At 32.7% G+C, this 21,872-nt stretch overlaps 2 protein-coding genes across 3 annotated transcripts in view; one reads left to right on the forward strand and one right to left on the reverse strand.

Moving 5' to 3' along the window:
- bves (popeye domain cAMP effector bves) overlaps positions 1-15,774 on the forward strand; it is a 51,052-nt gene extending 35,278 nt beyond the window's left edge. The window contains exons 3-6 of one of the 2 annotated variants that reach the window (XM_089703304.1): positions 6,109-6,211; positions 8,128-8,268; positions 9,241-9,376; positions 12,704-15,774. In XM_089703304.1, coding sequence (XP_089559430.1) covers positions 6,109-6,211; positions 8,128-8,268; positions 9,241-9,376; positions 12,704-12,768 — 445 coding nt within the window. In that variant the 3' untranslated portion in view covers positions 12,769-15,774. Of the gene's footprint in view, positions 1-6,108; positions 6,212-8,127; positions 8,269-9,240; positions 9,377-10,310; positions 10,478-12,703 lie in introns of those variants that run through there. The other variant, XM_089703305.1, reaches the window with a different exon arrangement.
- Positions 15,775-16,266: 492 nt separating this feature from the next.
- LOC149482652 (dnaJ homolog subfamily C member 25 homolog) lies at positions 16,267-18,144 on the reverse strand. The gene has a single exon (XM_089703467.1). It carries the CDS (start codon positions 17,742-17,744, stop codon positions 16,719-16,721), a length of 1,026 nt encoding a protein of 341 aa, XP_089559593.1. The 5' UTR covers positions 17,745-18,144; the 3' UTR covers positions 16,267-16,718.
- Between the last annotated feature and the right edge of the window lie 3,728 nt (positions 18,145-21,872).

The following is a 21,872-nucleotide window of genomic DNA, read 5'->3' on the forward strand; positions in this document are numbered from 1 at the left end:
AAATACAAGTTTTATTTATTTTTTGTTTTAAATTTCCTTATTTTTGTTTTGTTGTTTGTTCAGCTGGAATGAATAATTCATTGTTCTATGCTCTCAAAAATCTATTGAGCAGAAAAATTGCTGAGCAGTTTCTGATGAAATTTGGTTTGTAAGTAGATTATGCAAGCAATGCGTAACACGTAGGAATGACTTAGACTTTTCCATATCAATTTATGCTCCAACGCAATCCGTGTACTGCCATAAATAATTATTGCATGTATTTAATTTATCGTACATTACACACAAAAAAAAAAATCGAAAAGAAATGAGAATGTTCGCGCACCGGGCGGCAGTGCTTGTTTCCTGTGCCGAGAAATCTCGTTCCTTCCTCCGACATTAAAGTATCGGGAAATATGTACAATTTATATCTTATAAAATGGATAAAATTCCGTATACGAGCAATTTAATGAGGAATTTATCAAGCTAATATGATTCGAAAAAGAAGCCGGAAAAAGCTTCATCGCGTAAAGCTAATTAAAATCACGTATTAAAATTAATAGGTGTACGATGTAATTGTTGCTAAAATTATTATTAAAGTTAATCTATCAATGCGTTTTAAGCTTAGGCAAACAATTATACGATGTTATCTTTTCCTAAAAATTGCAAATATAAAAACAACAAAAGAGATGAGATATAAATTCCTAAAAGAAAAATAAAACTGCATTTCTCTCACTACAAAGCACATGGTTTTGTGTGCTCTTTAAGTGTGATTTATAAAGTGTCCTAGGTGTAAATTTAGAACGGGATGGTGCAGTAAAAGGTGTAATCAATCTTGGTGCTAAGACGCTGTGTCAAGAGAATAAACGTTAGTATAAAATTACAAGTATTTCTCAGGATATTCTCTGCATATGATTAAGTAGACTGACTTCGGTGTATGGCTGAGATTTCAACAAAACCTTCAAGGATGAATCCTTCTTTAAGCGATGTACTCACGTATCTGCCTACGTAATTTATGAATTTATCAGACTTAGCAGTTTTGACTCTGGTGGGAATATTATATAAATAAAAATAAATCGTTGAAATTTAGGTATGTACCTATAGTTTTGGAAAGTCTGCATCATATAAGACCATTTATATGTGTTCTTTATTGTCAGGAGAGTTCGTATAAAACTTTAAATTATTTGTTCAGAAAATGTTAATATTTTTTCTTCCTTTTCATTGCAATCTCATCAAAACTTCAAAAAGTTATTACAGATCTCCTTTCGCTTTTTCCTTATTACCTGAGATCCAGTAAATTACCTCCATTAATGATATTAGACTAATGAGATCTTGTCTCCAAAGATTTGGAAGTTCCAATAATTGTCATTATTTTGAAGTAGGTATAGCTATCTTATTTTGTAAACGGAGGAAGTTTTAAAGATGAGTAAAGAAATGCTCTATATCAAATTAAACTGCTTTGGATAACTAAGAAAGTAAATAGGAACAATCTCTGAGCAATTGGGTCTCATGGTCAATGGTCATATTAGTTTAAGAGCTATCGGTAACGTAATAATCTATACTAATATTATAAAGCTGAAGAGTTTGTTTGAACGCGCTAATCTCAGGAACTACTGGTCCGATTTGAAAAATTCTTTCAGTGTTAGATAGCCCATTTGTCGAGGAAGGCTATAGGCTATATTAAGACTAACAGGAGAGAAGCAATGCGGGTAAAACCGCGGAGCACAGTCTAAATAATAAAGATACCAGTTACCGTGGGTTTTGCGAATGAAACGTTTCTTTGAAATCAAAAGTCTTTATCGAAAGCATAAACCATATGTTGTAGTACGTAGGAGTACATATTACGTAATCAGTCCTCTTCAGGCTTTATTCCCACGCAACCTTTAATCTTGTGTATTTGGTTTTGTAATTCGTATGTAATAAGCTGTTCCTATTTTTTGGTAAGGAGGTATAATTTGTGTCGTGCATAAATTATGATGATTCGATCTGCTACACGTACTTTAGCCGATTGTAATTTTCTAAATTGAGGTGGTTTGAGTATGGGTAGAATTATTACCTTATGAAAGCGAGTAATTGTTTTGTAGTAAGACGATGTGATTATATATTTTTATAGCATGAAATACAATGTGCTTGCATCATAAGTCTGATTTTAGATGTATTTTAGAGATTATCTTTTTGTGAACTCAAAAACAACTACATAGTTAAAAGTATAAATATTCTCCGGCTATTCCATTTGTCGCATTCCCGGAACTTTTAAGTTTGCCTCTACACGTTAGTCGCTTTTCAAACACATTAGCTAGTTTCATTTAAGATCTTTTGGATGTCCTTCATTAGCCTCCAGTGTAAATATATCAATCATTAGAAAGTCCTTACACATGAACCATAAAGTTGGCCAGTGCGTCTATAGGTTCATGATTCATAGCAATCATTACGACTTATAAAGTGAAAATTATTGACCTATTACAAAACTGCAGAGGCATTCATTTATGGACCTTTATACGCACACGGGATTGCAATTTCATGAATAACGTTAGAGCCAGTGTTTAGTAATGAACTGTCACTTGCCTATTTAACTTGGTTGAGTGTTATTTGTTTTGATAGTTATAAGTTGAGTGTCGTTGAACCGATTATAATGAGCTGTTTAAATTTAAAAATATAATATAATTTATTTATAGGCTGTATAAATGTTTGTCTTTTGATATATGAGTTTGATGGAATGAAAATAAAATATGTTACAATTTTTTAATTATGTAGTATGGTCCAAATTATCCTTATAGGTAAGGTTTTTGATCTCTTGAAGCATGTTGGTTCATTAAATATCAGGAAAAATACGACTAAAAGCAAAGGGTCTTTGCCTATGTCTTGTTTTGTTTATCAATAATTGTAAGACTGTTATTGTTTACATTAAAAATAATGTCTATCCTAAACTTTGAAGAGATGCAAACCTTCGCGAGCTTTCAAGAGATAGGGACCTCAACCGACCAAGTCAATAAAACCATATCTTGCAAGCGATGATGTATGTCCTTATTTACGTACCTTGAATGAGCGGAGTGCGGACCCGTTCTGTGTTCATTACCTACTGGTTGCCGCACCTCACACAAATCACGACTCGATCACGTTTGAATTTACTTACACCTGGCTTAGGAAATTGATAGTGCATTTTTGCGTCATTTGGTTTTGGTTATATGCGTTGCGTTGTGTTTGTTTACTACGCTTTTATACTTGACTTGATGATTGTCCTCGGTATATTTTTTTTATACTGGGCCTTGTTCTATAGCGAATTTTTTATTTTCTTATATGTTGAATGCGGGGTAAGCAACTGTTTCAACAGAATACAACATTTTATCGTAAAAATTGTACGTACATTTCTGTAGTAAAAACTGAGGTTCGAACTTTACGAGTGCAAACAAAAAAAACAGCGCTCTACAACTTTTTATAGTATGTATTGATTGCTAAAGTGTTACGCGCCGTTTTTAGATCGGTCTAGTCAGTAACTTGGTATGCAGAGACCTAGCTGGTTTTGGTCATCGTAGTTTGTATAAAAACTACTAGCAAACATATGGTCTTGTTTATATTATGATATTAAAGATTGTGATACTTAGTCAGAGGAAATTGTTATAAAGTTGAATGTAAGTATAACATTGTTCAGCATTTCGATTCTATGCTATAATAACAGATCGACCAAATATCAGATACTAGCCGCTCCGCGCGGTTTCACCCCCGTGGCTCCTCTCCTGTTGGTCGTAGCGTGATGGTATATAGCCTATAGCCTTCCTCGATAAATGAGCTATCTAACACCGAAAGAATTTTTCAAATCGGACCAGTAGTTCCCGAGATTAGCGCGTTCAAACAAACAAACAAACAAACTCTTCAGCTTTATAATATTTATTATCAGATATGTCTACATCTGCTTACCAGTTCTTTTCATTTAACGACATTGAAATTAGAAAATTACTAAAAGATACTTGGATTATAAACTGAAGTGACTTAGCAGAAAATACCTTGATAAAATATGGCCCTTCTAGACAACAATACTAGAGGTAATACTTAGCAACATAATAATAAACCGCTTAGTGCTCGAGCGTATAGTAAGGAATAATGATTTACTTGTAAAGAACCGATTAGTGAAACAGATGTGAAATATCTCATACTCAACTACCTATATAAAACATAAATCCCTCGTTTATACCAGAGTATAGAAGCGTGTGAAATGATTGATTTCAATTTTCAACTGACTTCAAAAAAGGAGGAGGTTCTCAATTCGACTGTATTACTTTTACATTACGTTACTTCATCATAACTTTCGACTCGATGCACCGATTTTGATGATTCTTTTGCACGCCTCAAGCGAAGCGTTGAGGTGGGTACTACTGTCACTTCGCGCAAAACATCTGATTTTTCAAACTTAAAATGTCTTTATGTATCATAGGTACATTGCACTTGTAAGATAATACATACACACACATATTAAGAAAAAACACTATTTTTAACATTCATGATATTTTTGATGTCATTCTTGTGATTTAAACTAGTTAAAAAACAGTTTAAAAAAGTTCTGTCTTGGACGTCCGTGTGTCTATATGTGCGGAGGATTTTCTTGTTAACACGATAGCGACCGAAATACTTTACTAATCGAGTCTTTTTTTTTCTCTTACGCTTGAGTATGCTCAGGAATAGAACCCTTTCGTTTTTCAGGGTCTGATTCGATGTGGTTTAATTGTTATTAAATAAACAAAAATAATAATTAATAAATAATTATTAAAAAAAATTATGAGGCGTGCACTTTTGGATTTTCCAAACTATTTTTTATTTTAAAGCTATTGCCTTCCAATTTGTTTTCTTAAAATTTTGTCCAGTTCCATCCAACCATTTTTTGTGAAAAAATAATTATGTAAAATTAAAAGAAACTAAAACAACGCGGGCATATTTTTATTAAAGCAAAGAATTAACCGACGCGGTGCATGACGAATTCTGAATGTCGGACAGGCTCGATCGCGTCGAGGTCGCAGACAAGCTCCGAGCCTCCGACCTAATGGATTATGATTGAAAAGGGTCACCCTTTGATGTGGATTGATACTTGTTTGTCGGAAACTCGGAACATATGGTACCTGTACTAAGGATGTCTTTGGCTGATCTTAAGTGAAAGGTTCAGAACTCGGAATAGTGAAAAGATTGAGGAAAAGGTTTTGTAATGTTACAAAGCGTCTTGCAGGATTTCGTCTGATATTAATTACTTTAGCTATATAAATTTTTGAATGCCGTAAAACCAACAATATCAAATTCTACTTTAGCTATTTTTATTTGTAATATAAAATAACATTGCCTGTAGCAATTTAAAACTCGTAATAATTTGAAAAAAATATCGAACAGCGTGCTCTTCATTAATTATTTGCTTATAAAGCAAAATCACCCAAACCACAATAAACTAAAAAGAAAAACGCAAGCCTGCTTCGCTAGATCTTTAAAAGAAAAAAATACGACATCGTGTGATATCTAGCGTACCTACTAGATACGAACTACGAAGTTTAATTTAAGGTTTAAAATCTAATATGTTTTCTATTTTGCAAAGGCTTTCGATGTGTATTGTTGACAATTTCTTTGATACAACAGATAATGAGGAATTAATGAATAATGAGAACTAGAAGTATACGTAAGACTAAGACTGGGAACAAAAATACCAAAGCTCTTTTCTATTTTCGGTGATTTTAATAAAGATCTTCAACTGGAATCTATAATAAATTTGCTAAATAATGAATACATTAGTTAGTTCACATCAATCTCCATAATATAATCTATTAAACATTGACCTTTCGAACTATGGGACGAATAGGAAAGGTTACATAAATATCATATTTAGGGAAATAGGGAACCTTTGATATTAATTTGTCTTTGTTTGAAAATTTATTAACCTTTTCATATTGTTTAATTGGATCACAGTATATTCGAGGAATGAGAGAAATTATTTTGGCCGAACACTGATTTTACTCAAGTGTTATTTTTAGGTCTTATTATTAAAAAACAAACGATTAATTTGCATGTACCCTATCTCAAATCTCAATCTACAAAAATACCGTCTACTAAAGCTTTTACTGTACTTTCGAATTGTAATTGAATATATTGTTTCATTTTCAGGTTAGTAGTATCTCAGAATCAGCGAGCACTCCACATAGTGTTCCCACATCACTTCCTAGACTCGCCCGAGTGGTTTGGCGTGTCCACGGATGAATATTTTCAGGTATTCTATTCAATACTTTTTAATTTTATAAAGTGAAAACTGAGGGGAAGTGTATTCTTTTAGGATTATCCTTGTAGGATTATCCTTGGACTAAAGTCTTTAATCCTGAACAATCTATGGAAGTGTTTACAGCCAGTCTTACGGGTATAGTAAGAGGATAAAGAGCAGCTTCTATACCATAACCTATATATTGTATTCACGTAATTTTACCTTATGTGGTTAAACAGTTGCTGTGAAATACAAACTTCAGAATCTTTCGGATTGTATAAGTGATGATGATTACAATATCATTGAAATAATGTTTCGTATTGGTTGAGATAATTGTTTATTATCTCAATGAATGGTGCGCGGTGTGCCGTGTGTCCCTCATGGTTAGGGAGCCAGGTGCAAATTTGGTTAACTATTTCCTCTCAAGAGATAATTCGTCAGACGCATGAGAGTATAGTATTATAAAGCCTCGTGAACGTCAGCTGGCACTCGGTTGGGGGGGTGAGCGGTTGTAGCCTCCCACGCACATAGGAAAAAAAATACATTTATTCATTCATTTCCTCTCAGCTAAAAATTTGTCAAATTGTAGCTAACCCAATATCTCAACGAAAAAAAATAGTCAGCTGGTTAAAACATGGTGTATTATACGTCAGCTGGTGTCTCGAACATGAAAGTTAAATTTAAAGAAAAATTTATTTTCCGTTATTTCCTCTCAAACAAAAATTTACCTGATGATAGCTTATATGTAACTGTGGATAAATATATATGTCAGCTGGCTGTATCTTGGTGGAAAAACCGTCAGCTGATACGGGAGGCTACATCTGCTCTTCCCCCCAACCGAGCTCCAGCTGACGTTCACGAGGCTTCATAATACTATACTTTGATGCATTTTACTAATTACCGCTTGAGAGGAACTTGGTCATAAAATCTGCTGCTGGCTCCCGGACCATCAGACACATAAAACTGAAAGAATAGAATAAATTCAATTGCTTTGACGGGATCATGGGTGGCCGAGTTGGTCAGGAATCCGCCCCGGATTGGCGTGTAAGGATGCGGGTTTGAATCCCGCCTCGTGATCGATTTTTTTTCTATTATTTATAAATTTATATTGTATAAGTAGTTTTATCATGTTCAAAGTGTAAAATTCTCGAATTTGTTTAGCATATTATAACACTATCGTCTGTGTTACCATGCAAGTGCTAAGCAATTCAGAAACAATGTTTTGCCAATATCTTACATAAGAGAAAGTAGACGATCGACCATTAAATGTGTCACCGATACCATTGTGTGCAAATTATACGCTTAATTTGCTTTATCAATGCTGTTATTGTTTCGTGTTACTTAATGAAGTAATGCGTTTTCATTATTCTTATAGGATTTAATGGAAAACATTAGGTGGTCGTAGATGGAAGGAATTGTTAAGAGAGCTTTTATGAGTCGAAATATTATAGTGACTTTTTATTTATCGAAATACAAAACGAATAGTTTTCAAAATAGTTGTAATAGATAATATTATAACGGTATATTATGTCCAGATAATATAATTTCCTGATAAAGTCTGAAGTTTCTGTGGCATGTATGATTGCATTGCTGCAATAAATAGTTATTTTTTCTACCAATATATATATAGATGTTTACAATCTTCTCTATTTGCTTTAACTTCTTGAAGATTCTTTGTATAAAAGTAAACAGAATATAGACAGATTTACATAGAATTGCAAGCTTTTTATCTACCTAGGCAAAATGACTACCATCCACTCATATATATATTTTTTTTATTGGTAATAGGGAAGCGCTTGACCACAATCTCGCCTGATGTTAAGCTGAGATGTGGTCTAAGATGGAACGCGCTTCCCTAGAAGGTACCTGTTCACTCTACGCTTGAAAAAATCTATAAATTATAATAAAATATATCCCAATATTTCCAGGTATCCATAATGGCGATGGAAGAATCGCGAGTGTTAGTATGGCACCGCGATAAGTTAAAGCTGTCGATCATGTCGGACGCTTTCCTGCAAGCGGTGTTCGACCACATCCTCGGCAGGGACGTTGTGCACAAGTTGATGCAGGTTTGTGTGTCTGTTCTGGTTGATCTTGGAAATGGATGGTCTGTTTTAGAGAACTTTTCTAGTAGTGGACAGTCGATTCTGTACGTGTCACCATAAATTATCTACTGTTTAAAGAGTTGGGGATTCCACATTCATTTTCAGGAACTTTCATTTGAAAAAAAGTTAATGTAGATTGTAAAATAGTGTAGCGTGGGTATTTATTATAATAATAATAAATAGATACAAAAATAACTATACCTATAGAAAATTATACCAAACAATTATTCAAAATACAAGAAGTAGATCAAACTCGGTCCATCCGTTTAGAGACTACAATGCCTTATAGATAATTTGTACGGTTATGACATAGTTATTTATTTTAAAGTGAAACTTTTATTATGGGTAAAATTACGCTACTTCGAATACTGCCTTTACTACCAAAATTGGCTGGAAAACGAACAAAGACGTGCAAATAAAATCCACCTTGTAGAAAATAAATCGCATGAGTGGGCAATAAATTTAGTAAATGTAGTACAAAGTTGTAACCTACTTCTCTCCGGGGCTGTGTTAAGGTCGCTTATTGATGTTTTGTTAAACGGTAATAGCTTGTCACGGATTGTAGAGAATATATGTAGTAGGTAATTGTTAAGGAAATATGGTATTTATTGCGCAACTTATGTATTAAAATTATCTTGTCACATTATTTTTAGCCAAACTCGTTTGAACGGTTTCATTGTTTTTGACTTGTCAAAACTATTTTTCAATTTGTATACTATAAATTATTAAGTAGATACAAATATAAAGATGTGATTAGATAGATAGATATGGGATCCCGTGTTATAGTGTTTTGATATAAGAAGCATTAAGTATATTATAATGCTCTATAACCTTTTCTATAAAATCTTCGATTTAAGTTCCATTAAAATCGATTCCGTCGTTCCACACAGCAAATTTAATCACTTTTATTAACGTTTTTATTAAAACAATCCGCAGGTGAGCGAAACGATGGCGGTCAGCAACGGTCACCTACCAAACAGTTATGAGGAAGGCGAAGACAAGCCGATGTTGATTGTTAAGAAGAGCGGCGATGGACCCGGTATCACGGCATTGTTGAATCGACAGTTGCAAGGTGAGATGGGAGGAAAAAATCACAAAAAAATTACAAAAAAAAAATTAATTGGAAAAATATATCGAATAGGAAGGGAGTTTGAGAAATTAGAGGAGAGAGTTATGGGAAATTAGATCTAAGAATACTATTCTTTATAAAAAATAACAAATTAGAATATTGAAAGATATAAATTGAGTCTGAATGCGATGAATATGGTTTTGTGGTTGAATTTTAAATATGATTTAGGCAAAAAATCGCATCTGTTTCACTGATCGACTTTCTTAAAAGAAAAAATAGGTGATTAGCCTTAGTATCATGGAGGTGGTAATAAAACAAATGCTTTTTACGAAATTTATACCAGCAGTTGTAGTTATTACCTTCAAACATACAAATTGTTTTATTATTTATCTGTATATTTCTATTTTCCTTTTAAAATGAGCTTTCGTAATGCTATTCATGTTGTATTTGATCGTAAAAGCTATGTAGTGTATGTGAAGATTGAGATTAAAGCTAAATTCATACCAGTTTGAAAAAAATAAACATTTAAAAACATTATTTTAAGAATTTCATTTATGAATATAGCTTTATTTCATTTCCCTCGTGAAGTCATAATGAGCATGTATTTTTTTTAAATCCATACTGTAGTAGATAATACGATTACTGACAGTTTTTTTATAAAATTGGAACCGCTGCGATGTAAAATAGTTATAAATTTTTAAATTTAGCCTTTTTTTATGAAATGAAATTAAATTAAATGCAGTATCCAAATTTTCTAAACTATAGGATTAACTGCCATTTAAAAGTCCATATTTATTTTTAAAACATTGAAATAGTGTTTAAATTTAATTAAATATTTTCCGCATCTTACACATTACCGTACAAATTCATTAAATAAGATATCGCATGGCAAAGTATACCTTAAAGCTAACTAAATAAGGTCCATATTACTGTGCAGGCGAACACGCGCCATTACTCTGCGCGCCCCCAACGCAAGAATGCTGAACTACGAACCCTACCATTATGTCCTTTTACCTTTTATCCTTTCATCCTTAAAATAGTACAATTGCTTTAACAAATTATCTATGAATTAAAACATAAATGTACATTCTGTACGTAAAAAAATCCAAGTGTCAAATTAGTTGACATGCGAATTATTGCCAGCAACAAAAAATGTTTTGATAACGTTAAAACAATTGTACTATTTGATTGCTTATAAATCACAAGTATATTCACGTATTCACATTGGAACAAAATTTTATATCCGGCTTTTATATTAAAAAAATATCAATATTCCCAATCCGTCCTTTGATATCCAAATTAACGAATTTATTTTTTATATTGGTATTACTCAATTATTATGTGATTGGTGTGTAATTAATATGGCTTTATATGTGTACTTGGTTTTTATTTTTATAACGAAACGCACATTTATGTACCTATATTATAATTATTATAATATAATTAACAATGACATATACATTTTATTTTTAGTTTAGGTTAAGTTTATGAAGTACAATATACACGTAAGTAGTTTGAGTATTAACGCACAGTATCATTAATATTATCCATATTAATATAAGTAAATAAGTAGGTGATATTGACGAAGCTTAATGATTTTTTATAAGAAATTTAAGAACAAATTACATCTAGTATTAAATATTCAGCAAATTATAACAATTTCATACGAGAAAAGTATTATTTAGTTTCGTCAATTGACATAAACATATTTAAGTGTTGCATGCTATGAAAATATTTTTTTGTGTCTGTATGCTTCTTATAATGTGAATGAAGATGATTCCATAAATTCTTCGATAATATTACGATATTTTTGGCGTTATCTTTACGGTACTTCAATATTTTCATCTTTGTTCACACTAAATATAAACTATATATATTATTATAGTATTTGGGTCGAGATAACACGCTTGGCTGTCATTGTTGTCTATGTATACGCCATCGTAGTTCATGTAGTGATGCACAGATGTCGCTTTTATCAAACATTAAAAAAATGTGTTACCATATTTCAACTTGCTTTTCGCGATTAGTGTTACTATAAAAGAAAAAAAAAAGTGATTTAATGACTCGTCAAGTTGAGTGTATCTTGACCTATCACAACAATGCTTTAATATGATCCTGTTACCTTGAATATATTTAAATATAATAAATAATAACAATTGTATTATCCCTCGTGTCTCCTTTCCGTTGTAATCCTATGCATGTTTGGAAGACTCGAGTTATTCAGGTAATGCTTATTTTATTATTTTTTTCCAAATTTAAGTTTCTTCTTTCGTCAAAAATTTATCAACAGGTTTTGTACGAAATTTACAACGAAAAGCAAGTTGAAAATCATCAAACCATGTTACATTTATCAAGAGCTATTCATTGTCATTCATATATGTATCGCTCTATATTTTACATATATTTGTTTTATGTTCATTTAATTACCATTCAAATATGATAATTAGTTCCATTATAATAGGCATGACGAAAGATTTTGAAATCCTCTTCCATAATGTGTGTATACGTTTACTATACAAGAAAAACCCTATATTTCGGTAATATACTTAAATTTAACGAAGATAAAAGCCATTTTCCAAAAAATATTTATTAACTGTGCCAAAACAGCTCGCAGGTGTCATGGCGTAGGCGTGACGTCACATTTTGGTAAATACGTAATTATTTGTACGCATTGCGAAGAAAATTAAAAAAATATTTATTTAATATGAGTTCTAGAAACGAATTTCAAAGTTTATAAGTGGTGTGCAGTATTGCAGTGTGAATCCACATAAAAATAATGCTCAAAAATGTGTTAGTAATTATTTTAAGCGAGAAAATAATAAGAAATGATTGTATAAAGTTGGCGCGGAGAACCCCGAACCATGTATTCGTGAATTCGCAATTATATTTCTGTTCTGAGTCGATAAAGCATACGTGAAACAATAGAAAATAAATAAAAATGCGTATTCTCAACATATTCATAACAACAAAAAACATCTGACGTGAGTTGTTTACTTAAGCGTGACGTCACGCGTGTTTTAGTCAAAATGGCCAACTGCATTATTTCAATGTTTTATTTTATTGATAATCTCATTAATCTTAATGTTTTTAAGATTTCTAAGTCACTATATGTAATTTATCTATTATACATTTTCCCTTAAAAACACTAATACGATCATGTATGGATACTGTCGTCATGCCTATTGTCTCAATTAACTTGAATATTCTACATATATTATACATGACGACAACGAACTGATGCTTATACTATAAACGAAAAGTAAATGATCAAAGAAACGATATATAAAGGTAGATAATAATAAATTTAATCGTAATTTTATAATTTTCCAGCGACAGATCCGAACGCATGGCGCCTGGGTAGAATCGAAGAGACAGACCACGAGACGCCGGTCTGAGGCCACGCATTGCACCTAGCGGTCCGACCGCGGAGACGCGATTACCGTTAGGGCAAGTCTGCACATGGCGGCCACAGACTATACACGGACTTTATCGCGTCTGTGGACGCCGCTTTGTTCCTACGTTGACAGTGACAGATGACAGCTGACAGATTCGTTGTGGTCATAGATAACAACATGGATTGGTTGTGTCATTGTGTGTGAAAATGTCTACTACCATAAACATTCGGCAGCGGAGTTCGCTTCGAGGGAGAATTTTTGTAAAAAAGTTTAAAGAGCTATCCCGGTTAAAGAAATAAAAAAAAAGACTCGAAGCGATTTCACCGCCATTTGTTTGGCAGCTAGTATAGGTGTACTAGTTTTGAATGGTTTTGCGTAAGATATAAAATATTTCGACGACGTACATTAGGTTTAAAATGGCTTTAATATCGTTGCGTTGACGCTTCGCTTTATTGTATATGTTTTTTTGTTACTTGAAGAATGATTTTGGTTGAACTTGTGATTGATTGGATCTCTCTAGTTGTATTGGACGTTTATTTTCTTATAGTAGTATTATACGACCGTGTCGCGGAGATATTTTCTTATATTGGATAGATTACAAGCTTATTTTGTACGTGGGAAGCAATATTTTTGGGTTCATTTACATATTTATAAACTTCGCGATACAAGAAATCTATGTATAAATTGTCACAAACGATAAATATTATTTTGTGTACACATTTATGTAGATAGAGAGAACTAGGAAACGTAGTTATTGGACTGACGTACTTTTTCAAGGCGGAGTTAAATATTGTATATAATAAGTGTCTATGTACAAAATTAGTTTCGAATAACGTAAATGTCGTTGCTAGTGAGATAGTTAATGAACAAAATTGAAGTACTATTGATTTGACTTATATAAAAAGGGGTGGTAATGGATGCGTTAACAAGGGTTGCCAATTTTCTTAATGTGTACAGCTAAATAAATAATTAATAGGGAGGACTATATAGCATTAATCTGATAAAGATAATTCTTAATTAAATTCGGAGAAGTAATTCACTCATAACATAATATATAGTTCAATTGTGGAAAAAGAACAACCATCCTGGCCTATTATTATTTTAAATATCAATGATAAATATGACCTCTTAGTACCCACCGTTCAAATGAGTGTTCTATGGTTGGTACTAAAACGTCATATTTATAACGTAACAAGAAGGTTGGCAACCCTGGGATTGACAAAAGTGAAGTGGGTATCAACTTTGACATTGTATAAAATACCTACCTATTTAATTAAGGGCCGATTTTTCATTCCTTGGTTAAAATTTATCCGTCCAATAAAGTATTACACGAACATTTTAAAATGTCACCTGTAAACTGTCAAATACGGACAATTAGAATACATTTTTGAAATGGTAGTTTAATACGTTATTCGATGAATAAGTTTTTACCAAGGATTGAAAAATCAGCCCTTAATCTACTTCCTGCTCATATAACCTACTCTTCATTTAAAAATGAGAGGTGTATCATAGTTTCAGTCATCTACTATATGTTCATTTTTCCTTCAAAAATATTTTAGTTTCAAATATTACATTCTTCACTCAAGTCAGACGCCTACTATGCATCTCTTATCACAAAAAATTAACATTATCAAAAATCTTACGCACAAGATCTTTCTCGACTACTTCTAAACTCATGTAAACCATCAATAATTGTTTTGAAAATTGGTCTCCCGAATAGCAATTAACGAAAATGAACTTACAAAAGTGCCCATTAAAATGCAATAAGTGAATATAACTACTAATGTTGACTGTGAGATAAATAAATTGACATTCCAAATTTGTTTTATAGCTTGAAATTGCAAATGAAAACGTGAATTGATTTAGAAATTATTTTAGAAGTGAACGTGTTAATTTTTACTTTATGATTTTGCACCAAAAGTATTGTTCAATAACATATTGAAATATGCGCAAGTTAGTGTATGGTCAAATGTCATTTTTTACGCGCGCTCATTCCAAGTACAAGTATTGCCATAATAATCTATGAACGTATCTTATTTTTTTATTTTAGTTTTTTATGCCAATGGGACTTGGGAGGTATTAAAGTTGCATTTTTAAATCAATTCACTGTTAAGTAATTACTATTAATAATATAGATTATCATAAATGCACTGCCATTGCTAATGTATGTGATTTGTTAAATGCCGAAGTGTGTAATATTGGATCTCAATGGATGACGAAATTTGATAGATTACTTGGAGATTATGTTTCGCTTGATGTTCTCTATACTATATTTTTTCGAATACACGCATAAAAATGCTTGAAATAAGGCCCGTTATATCGTGGTGAACATCCAGCCAAACCTAGCCTACATGTAATGATTCGATAAGAAATTACAATTATTTTAATGCACAAAGATCAACAAATAATGGATGACTGTACAAAAATATTATGTTTTTTTCTGAATTGCATACCAAGTTGCTCAATAATAAGTGTTGACATTAACAAAAGGTACGATTTTTCTGCTCTAGTTAACACGTTGCATAATGAAAATGTCTCTTATCTTCAGAGACTCGGAAAGGTTGTTTCTCTATGAAGAATAATTAATTGTATTTATTCTGTCCTCAGCATTAACATTTATCGTGTTTTTTAATTATTAATTCAAAATTACCATTTTTCTGTTAGGATAATTATATATTATTTACTTAGTTAAAGCATTATTTTTCATTAAATAAATCTACTGACTTACAGATTAATAAAATAACAATTATTATTGTTACAATATTATTTCTTGGTTTGAAAAATAAAATGTGCATTAAAATAATATGAATTTCTTACATGACTATAACTGTTGTACAAAATAAAGGTTATCAAAGTAAAACTTTTAACTTTGATATTACACCTTTAGAATGCCTTAATGATATGCCATGTGTGATATAAGTATGTAAATTATGTGTGGGTGATCACTTGAATCATTGTAGTACATGTTAATGAGATAGAAAATAAAAATACCTTATGAATTGTGTACATATTGTTTTATTTACCCCTTTTTGGTTTTCTTTTAAATTAATATGGAATAATAAATATTATGTAGAATTAAACTGATCTGTAAACAACGATTTGATTATTATTAGACACATTAGTTTATTTGTACAGATGGCAACTATTAGATGAGGTTTTGCTATAATGAGCGACGATAGCTGCAACGCAACAATAACCAGACAAATTTAAAATAAATTATTATTAAATGCCTATGTTATTTCATTAGATTCAAAAACTTTTTTGATATACATATTTAAAATTTCAGAAACATACCTTTGTCATACATCACTGGTCTGTGTGGTAAAAGTAGATAAGATATCGAATATGAAAATCAATAATTATGCCACTCAAAAAAAAATTTATGTAAGAATTAAAAAAAAAATTTGGGTTTTATATAAATGTTTTATTTAAATTGCATTTACAAAGGATAGGAAACTAGTTAAAACAGAACTGCTCTTTAAAAAAAATCCCAATCAATGCTTAATTAATTTTTATTTGTCCTTAACTTAGTAAAATTCTTCCTAGTCTATAACTTAGGTTTTATCTGAAACATTTTTCTTATATTGCTTGTTGCATCACATTAAATTGATGATCTTTGACACAAGATTATAAAAATAATTTTAATTTCTGGGTTTTTAAACAAACATTTTATATTTGTTCCTTATAAAAATAGCTATAGCTTTAACCTGTAGGGTAACTACTTTAGTTATGTATTACGGTAAGTTTTTAGCTACAGGGTACAATAATCTCATCACTCATGTAACAATAAAAATAGTCTGACAGTAATTGTAAAATTATATATTAAATTTTCTGACACTAACAGCCCAATAAGTAATAAATTATAAATATAAATATTATACTAAGCGAATATCCCTCACAACTCATTTTAAAATAAATAAATGCATTCAAAATATATCTTATTAAAGTTATCACGAATCGTCAAACGTCATGCGTCCCACACCATGACTCTTTATGTACCTTCTATATTGCTTATATTTATTATTTTCTGCTAGCGCTTTCTTAGTTTCTAAATCTTTAATTTCTTTCCAAATGACAAAGTTCTCTTTTATCCATAGTTCCTCATCAAGGAATGATTGTTTTTCATCATCTTCTAAAGCATCAAATTGATGCTGTCCAAGCTGCATATTTTTTCTAATTAAATATAATTTCTCTTCATCGCCATATGGCTTTTTTAAAATTGTGAAATTCCATAACCATCTTAAATACCAGTAAATATAATAAGACACTGTATATGGCAATAATATTAACTGTATCCATAATATATCTTTAATCTCTGGTTTTGCATATGCACCTTTAATATCCATATTTTCTTCTATAACTCTTCTGACTATCCTGTCCTGTTCCTCTTTTTGTTCTGCTTTACTTTTCTTATTTCTGCCTTTGCCCTGAGAATCTTTGATTTCTGTCTTGGCCATATCCATAGCTCTGTTTCTATACTTAGGTACAGTCATGAAGTATTTGATGGCTGTATCATATTTAGACCAAGCGCTATAGTACTGTATTACAGATATGATTGTGATAGTAACTGCGAGGACAATTCTTACGTCGACTTTAGGTGCCATCCGCCGCCTGTAATATCTGTAGTAGTGAGCATAGTATTCTTGTGGATTGTCCAACATGTAGTCGTAGTCAGATCGAGCTTCATCGTCTCGTAAGATCTCATAAGCAGTCGCGATTTGCTTGAATTTTTCTTCGGCTTCTTTTTTCGCTTCCTCGCCTCGATGCAAGTCCGGATGGACCTTTCGGGCCAATTGTCTATAGCTCTTACCGATTTCATTCTTGGTTGCCTCTCTTGTTACGCCTAAAACTTCGTAGCAATTTTCTTTACCGCAGTAAATACCTTCAAGTAGATGATCGTGACCGAACGCGACAGTTATGTGACATATTATAAACACAAGAATAAAACGTTTATTATAACACAACATTGTTATCATTTTACATGAACTTTGCTTTGAAAATATAAAAAAACTAAGTCAATGTGTTAAAAATGAATAAAAATAAAACGAAAATCGAATCGAATCTATGCACCGCAAGCACAGCTGGCTCATGTCAATTTGAACTTTGATAAAATAATGTCAACGTCACATCGACGTCAGCTAATTTTTCTTGAGTTCTAAAATGTGTACCTACTCCCACGAGAATCTTGCAAAACTGTTGCGTTATAAGTTTCTTCAAACGTTGAAAAACGTAAAAATGTTATATAGTGAAAATAACTGAGAATGGTTTCATAATACAATATTGAGGTATTATTACTACGTATAGTCACAATCCGTGTTTTCCAATTACAGCACTAGAGCGCATTATGCGGCATAATGCTTAACGTTGAATGTTCCAACTACAGCAACGCTTCGCACAATCGAGCACTCTTAAAAAGAAAAGGCTTATTACACTACCCGATATGAAGGGCCCTGCATCTAGGGTGGGCGTGTTCCCTAGTTAGTGTGGCGCTTATTACACTTCTCTGCGAATTGGGCCCTAACTCAGTTTATACGCGAATGTCTAGAGAGATAAACGTATTGTTGCATTTTACATTATGCCGCCGTCAGTATCGAAACTTCAAAAAGTTGCTGTAGCAGTGGCAACCGTTGACGCAATAACAAATATTAAAAAAGAAGAGAAAGATCTGGGTGAAAGAGTATTTGCGGTTACGTGAAAAGCTTTCAAATATGCAAATACTAAGCGTGCTTGAACCGGGAGTTTTAATGAATTAATTAGAGTAGGTGCAGAACAATTTTAACACTTGTTGAGTTTTAAAACAATTAAATAAACAATTGATTTAAACAATTTATTTATTTGTTAACATGGCGGTGTGATCACAAACATTTGGAACTTCCCTTTTAAGTTATATAAACCTGTAGTAGGGAAGTTTGGTGACACCTTACATACAAAAGCAGCCACTCCACGCAACAGTCGCGCGGCAACTGAGCTCCCTAACCGCCCTAAACGTTATTACATCACCCAATCTGCAGGGCGCTTAGGGAGCTAGGCAGATCGGGCAGACCCGATCGCCCTAAATCGGGACACTAACTCCCTAAGTCTTATTACACCACTCTTAGTTAGGGTTAGGGTCCCTAAAAATTGGGTGGTCTAATAAGCCCGTGAATAGGCATGACGACAGTATCCATAAATGATCGTATTAAGTGTTTTTAAGGGAAAATGTATAATAGATAAATTACATATAGTGACTTAGAAATCTTAAAAACATTAAGATTAATGAGATTATCAATAAAATAAAACATTGAAATACTGCAATTGGCCATTTTGACTAAAACGCGTGACGTCACGCTTAAGTAAACAACTCACGTCATATGTTTTTTGTTGTTATGAATATGTTTAGAATACGCATTTTTATTTATTTTCTATTGTTTCACGTATCGACGATGAAGTATCAATACCTCCTAACTAACATTTTAGCGATTTTCGTTTTATTGCATTTTCGTACTTAAAATAGAGTAATACATAGGCCCATAAAGGTCATTTCTCTGTAAACAGTCAATTTGAGCAAATATTAAAGTGTAGCAATACCTTATAACAAAAGTTGCGTCATTTTTGCTGGCAATATATTCTAACTACACCCTGACGCGTCCGCTCTATGTTTCACGCTTTCCTTGGGCTCATTTACAGTTTATTCCTGGGTTAAAAGTGGTGAGTTTGGCATGCTTTCAAACCAAGAAGAAAGTATCCTAACACGTGCTTCTCCATCAAACTCAACAAACCATAGAAAAATTGCCATTCTTGATGAGTTTTTTGATGCTTTTCCAAAACTACCATCGCATTATGCGCGTAAAGATAAGAACAAATTGTTCGTAGAGTCAATTAAATTACTAAGCATTGTACATGTTACTGGTTTGACGAAACAGCTGCTGACCTGACGTCTAGCACTTTTGTTTCGTTTGTAATTAATTACCTGGAAAAGCATTGTGTTAGCCAACAGCTGCCTATTATTATATTTTCTGACGGATGCACTTACCAAAATCGCAACGCAGTTATGTCGAACGCACTATTATATTTTAGTTAAAAGTATAATATTACCATAACTCAAAAGTTTTTAGAACCTGGTCACACGCAAATGGAATGCGATTCAGTTCATAGCACCATTGAACGCCAACTTATAATAATATACGGGCATTTCTCCGCAACTCGAGGTCAAGCGCCTATTTTGCGTGAGAGAGGGAGGTGGGGGAAACCAGCTAAAACTGAAACCACCCGAGCATATGAAGCCAAGCAGCTTGGAAGGGCTGCCGAAGGCTTCAGGGAGGGACCCGGGAGACCTCAGGTGTCTTGCCCTGTACTCCACAACCCCCGTACATTCCATGATGACGTGGGCTGCCTTTTCCTCGGACGCCATGCATGCTCTGCATAGCGGACTGTCTGTGATCCCTAAATTAAAGAGATGTTTGTTGAAGGGGCCGTGCCCTGTGAGGGTCCCTGTTATTACACGTAGTTGCACTCTGCGTAGGTTGAGAATCTGACGTGCAAGTCTAGAGTCAATGTTTGGTAGGGCTTCTCTGGCATGCTTGCAGTCAGATCTGCTTGAACATTCTGCTTTTTGTGCAGTGCTAGTGAGCTGGGTAATCATCCGACGGATTCAGCTTGCAGGTAGCGGTATAATGGGAAAAGGTCCCATGACCGGTGTTTCAGATGTCCTTCTGGCTAATATGTCAGCAGCATCATTTCCTCGTGAGTTTCTGTGTCCTTTTATTCATTGTAGTACTAGGGAATTTCCCAGATCACATACCCTAGTTAGGGATAGGTGACACTCTAGAATTAAGCCTGCAGTGATTTCATGGCTTTTGATTTCCATGAGTGCTGCTTTGCTATCCGATAGGATCCGAATCGAAAAGTTGTTACGTTCCTTTTGATTATGGCTGAAGCTGCAAGAAGAAGTCCTAGGCATTCAGCCTGAAAGACTGTATTAAGGGGTCAGACACTGTATTACTCAGAGAAGACCCTAGCACCCGTGCCATTTTCAGTCTTGGACCCGTCCGTGAAGATGAGTAAATTTTCGACGCTGTTGTGCTCTGACGTGTGTTCACGTAGCTGAATCTTATATTTCTTGACTTGAACGCCAACTTAAGAACAAAGAAATTTACGTTCCAAGTGATTATGCCACTATAACCAAAGCAGCAAGAAAATCTCGTCCATATGAAGTTGAACAAATTGAAATAATGTTTCATATTCAAATCACTATCTTCGAGCATAATCACGTGTAGTGATAGGATTTTAAATCAACATTTTACTATAGTATTGATACAAAAACCTAATATTAAAATAAAAAAAAATGTTGTAATCTTAAGAACAATTTGTTCTAAGTATATTGGCAATAAATTGTATCTAAAAAATACGGCTTCCTGTTTAAATACAATTACAAGCAATATCTAATATCTCCATGTTTTTTTTAAAAAGCTGTGAAGTTACATTTAATAAATGATTCCTTGATATCTAATATCCTTTGATAATGAACGTAAGCTAAAATAATAATTAAAAACAGTAACGAAAAAGAAATAAAACGTTTTTTTCTTCTACTGAAAAATGTAGTTTTTGTAGTTAGCATATATTGACACTTCATCGTCGGTATGCTTTATCGACTCAGAGCAGAAATATAATTGCGAATTCACGAATACATGGTTCGGGGTTCTCCGCGCCAACTTTATACAATCATTTCTTATTATTTTCTCGCTTAAAATAATTACTAACACATTTTTGAGCATTATTTTTATGTGGATTCACACTGCAATACTGCACACCACTTATTAACTTTGAAATTCGTTTCTATAACACATATTACATAAATATTTTTTTTAATTTTCTTCGCAATGCGTACAAATAATTACGTATTTACCAAAGTGTTACGTCACGCCTACGCCATGACACCTGCGAGCTGTTTTGGCACAGATAATAAAATATTTTTTGGAAAATGGCTTTTATCTTCGTTAAATTTAAGTATATTACCGAAATATAGGGTTTTTCTTGTATAGTAAACGTGTACACACATTATGGAGAGAATTATTAATTATTATTCAAAATTATTTTGATTTTGAACCTTTTCAATGTGTACTCGT

This window comes from Colias philodice, chromosome 14, assembly GCF_061535455.1.
Source record: "Colias philodice isolate Cphi_HAF_F1 chromosome 14, ilColPhil1 Martin Lab GWU primary, whole genome shotgun sequence".
In the NCBI taxonomy this organism is placed as follows: Eukaryota; Metazoa; Arthropoda; class Insecta; order Lepidoptera; family Pieridae; genus Colias; species Colias philodice.